Consider the following 2812-nt stretch of genomic DNA (forward strand, 5'->3'; position numbering starts at 1 on the left):
CCTGTCAGTCCGAGTGCGTGTGAACAGCACTACCTGTCAGTCCGAGTGCGTGTGAACAGCACTACCTGTCAGTCCGAGTGTGTGTGAACAGCACTACCTGTCAGTCCGAGTGTGTGTGAACAGCACTACCTGCTTGGAGTAGATCCTTAGCAGCTTGTTGACAGGCGTGCCCTCACTGTCACCATCGAACTCCAGCCACAGGATAGGCTCTTCCTCCTCAGGGGAAGTGTGATCCCACGACAGCTCCTGAAAGCGCAGGCCCAGCAGCACATGCTGGCCACAGGGAGACAAAGAACAGAGCTGAGGCCTCTCCTTCGCAGCTGCCGCAGGGCACTTTCCTCTCCACACTGACTTTCTGAAAGCAGCTCTCACTATGCAACCACGGCCAGCCTCAGGCTCAGACATCTGGCTGCCTCTGCCTCCCTCTGCTGGGAAGAGAGGATATTGATTGTTCTTGTTTGTTTTGTGGCACTGAGAACTGAACAGAGAGCCTTAAGGCAGGCATCAACTCTTCCAGACCTCCATGCTAAGTCTGCATTTCTTCCTACATGAGGCCAGGAACTGGACTCTTCAATTCAATGCTTTCCTCCGACAGTCAGGCCCCTGATGGTCAGGAAATCGGCCACTGGGTTCTGGCAACTGCTGCACAGGGAGGGCTGGTGACAACCACAGCCTATATGGCAAGCCAGAGGTAAGACAGCTACCAATGTGGGGATGAGCAGGTCTTGGCCAGCACAGGGAGCTCCCAGCAGGAGTCTCTGTGGAAAATGGTCAGCCAGCTTCCATCATTGGCCAGGAGGAAGCAGCAAGGTGCTGGCAGACACAACCCACTCAGTCAGGATTCCAGCTGCCACCCCTCTGCCTTAGTCGAGTGCGTGGTTCAGGAAAACAGACCCAGAACAGGCTCAAAGGAGGTTCTAGAGGGCATGAGCAGACGTCAGGGCATGAGGGAGGCAGTCCCCTACAGTCCACTCAACGCTGTTCCTAGGCTGCCATAGTCCTGGGGGAACCAGGAAGGCATGGTCAAGCCCCCACTCCCTTCTACCCCACCACAGACCATTCAGTCCCGCCTAAGGGGCTCAGTGGAGCAGTACCTTCTCCCTGTTGTCGATAACGTGCACGCCCTCCAGACTGATGGCCACAGTCACTGGTTTGCGCCCACCTCGATGTAAGAAGCCCTGGGCTGGCTTGTCAACCTCGCCATGGAAGAAGGCACACCTGGAAAGGGGACTGGTGTCAGCTGCTCCCTCCAGCACCAAGCACACGAGGGCTACCCAAGAAGCTTAAGCTGTTTGGGTGACTGACTGGCAAGTAGAAAATAGCCACCAGGCAGTGGTGGTGCACGCCTTTAGCACTCGGGAGGCAGAGGCAGGCAGATTTCTGAGTTCGAGGCCAGCCTGGTCTACAGAGTGAGCTCCAGGACAGCCAGAGCTACACAGAGAAACCCTGTCTCAGAAAACCAAAAAAGAAAAAGAAAAGAGAAAGAAGAAAGAAAGAAAAAATCCTGCCCCGAGGATTGGGGGAACAGAGGCGGAAAGAAGGAGTAATGGGGGCAGCTGGGGATGATAACACCCGATTGGCCATACAGAACTAGACGGAGCCGGTGGAAGGACCTAGGTAATGGTGCAGGCTGGACACTGTGGGCAGAGGAGAGCACAGACCCAAGGAAGGGGACAGAGCAAGCTGCATGGGGGCTCCGTAAGAGGTAAGGTTGAGCCTGCAGCACCGTCCACAGAGGAAGTCCTTCAGCAGCAGGGACCTGGGCCATTCTGCCTAAGAGATTGGCTTCTGGGCCAAGGCTAAACTAAAGGGGAAAGTGAGGTGGTTTAAGTGTGGTGACAAGGCACTTGCTGCTGCCTCCCTCATGGCCGGCCATGATGTCACTCATGCCATGGCTCACCCTTGCCTACGTCACAGCCCAGGTCAAAGCCAGCTCTGTGTACAGGAGGGTACTAGAGGTGAGTATACTTCCCTCCTGGGAAATTCTACGCCCTCCTCAGCTCTGAGGTGCAGGAGATGAGGAAACAGAAGCTGTCGTAAGACCCACCCATTTCTATCAACTTTTTACTCACTCCTGGAGTGCCCAGCACTCGCTGTTCCTAGCCTTCTTCTCTCTCGTGCTATCCTCCTCTCCCACCTCCAGCAGGCTGAGGCCAGTGCACAGCACAAACCTGGGCTCCATAGGGCACAGTGAACATGACCTTCAAGAGGAACTGGAACATGTGGTGCTGGCCTGGAGGGACACTCCTGCCTGGAAGGTGTTGTCCCATCCCAGTCTCCGTCACATACACACCCCGATCCCTCCCCGTCCACCACCCCCACTTCTCCTCTACTCATCTCCCTGGCCATTCCGCAGGGCTCCAGATTTGAAACAATTCACCCATCATTTTTTTAGCCCCAGACCAGGAGCCCAAATGCCCGTGTAGAATCAGCGTTCATCTAATGGGCTTTTTCAGCTGTCACATGCAAGGCCAGGTTCCCACCTTAACGAACCTGCAGCCTGCATCCCAGCAAATGATACTGGACAACACAGCAAGCTCCGAGTCTGGGAATTCACCCGTCTAGGCTGCTGCTCCCACCACTTCTGCTCTCCTCACTGCTATTTACCGTGGTTCTCTACCTCTGATTTCCCATTCAAAGGAAAGCCCCTGCACTGTGCGGGACACACCCATCAAGAAGCTACTAGCGCCGGGCGTGGTGGCGCACGCCTTTAGTCCCAGCACTCGGGAGGCAGAGGCAGGTGGATTTCTGAGTTCGAGGCCAGCCTGGTCTACAGAGTGAGTTCCAGGATCAGCCAGGGCTACACAGAGAA

At 55.6% G+C, this 2812-nt stretch overlaps 1 protein-coding gene across 2 annotated transcripts in view; it reads right to left on the reverse strand.

Moving 5' to 3' along the window:
* Positions 1-2812, reverse strand: part of Frmd8 (FERM domain containing 8) — a 25029-nt gene that overhangs the window by 11437 nt on the left and 10780 nt on the right. For both annotated transcript variants that reach the window (XM_021151848.2, XM_029472530.1), the window contains exons 8-9: positions 1095-1218; positions 130-273 (exon numbers count right to left, since the gene is read on the reverse strand). In XM_021151848.2, coding sequence (XP_021007507.1) covers positions 130-273; positions 1095-1218 — 268 coding nt within the window. The remainder of the gene's footprint in view (positions 1-129; positions 274-1094; positions 1219-2812) is intronic.

The sequence above is a fragment of the Mus caroli genome, chromosome 19 (genome assembly GCF_900094665.2).
Source record: "Mus caroli chromosome 19, CAROLI_EIJ_v1.1, whole genome shotgun sequence".
Taxonomy (NCBI): domain Eukaryota; kingdom Metazoa; phylum Chordata; class Mammalia; order Rodentia; family Muridae; genus Mus; species Mus caroli.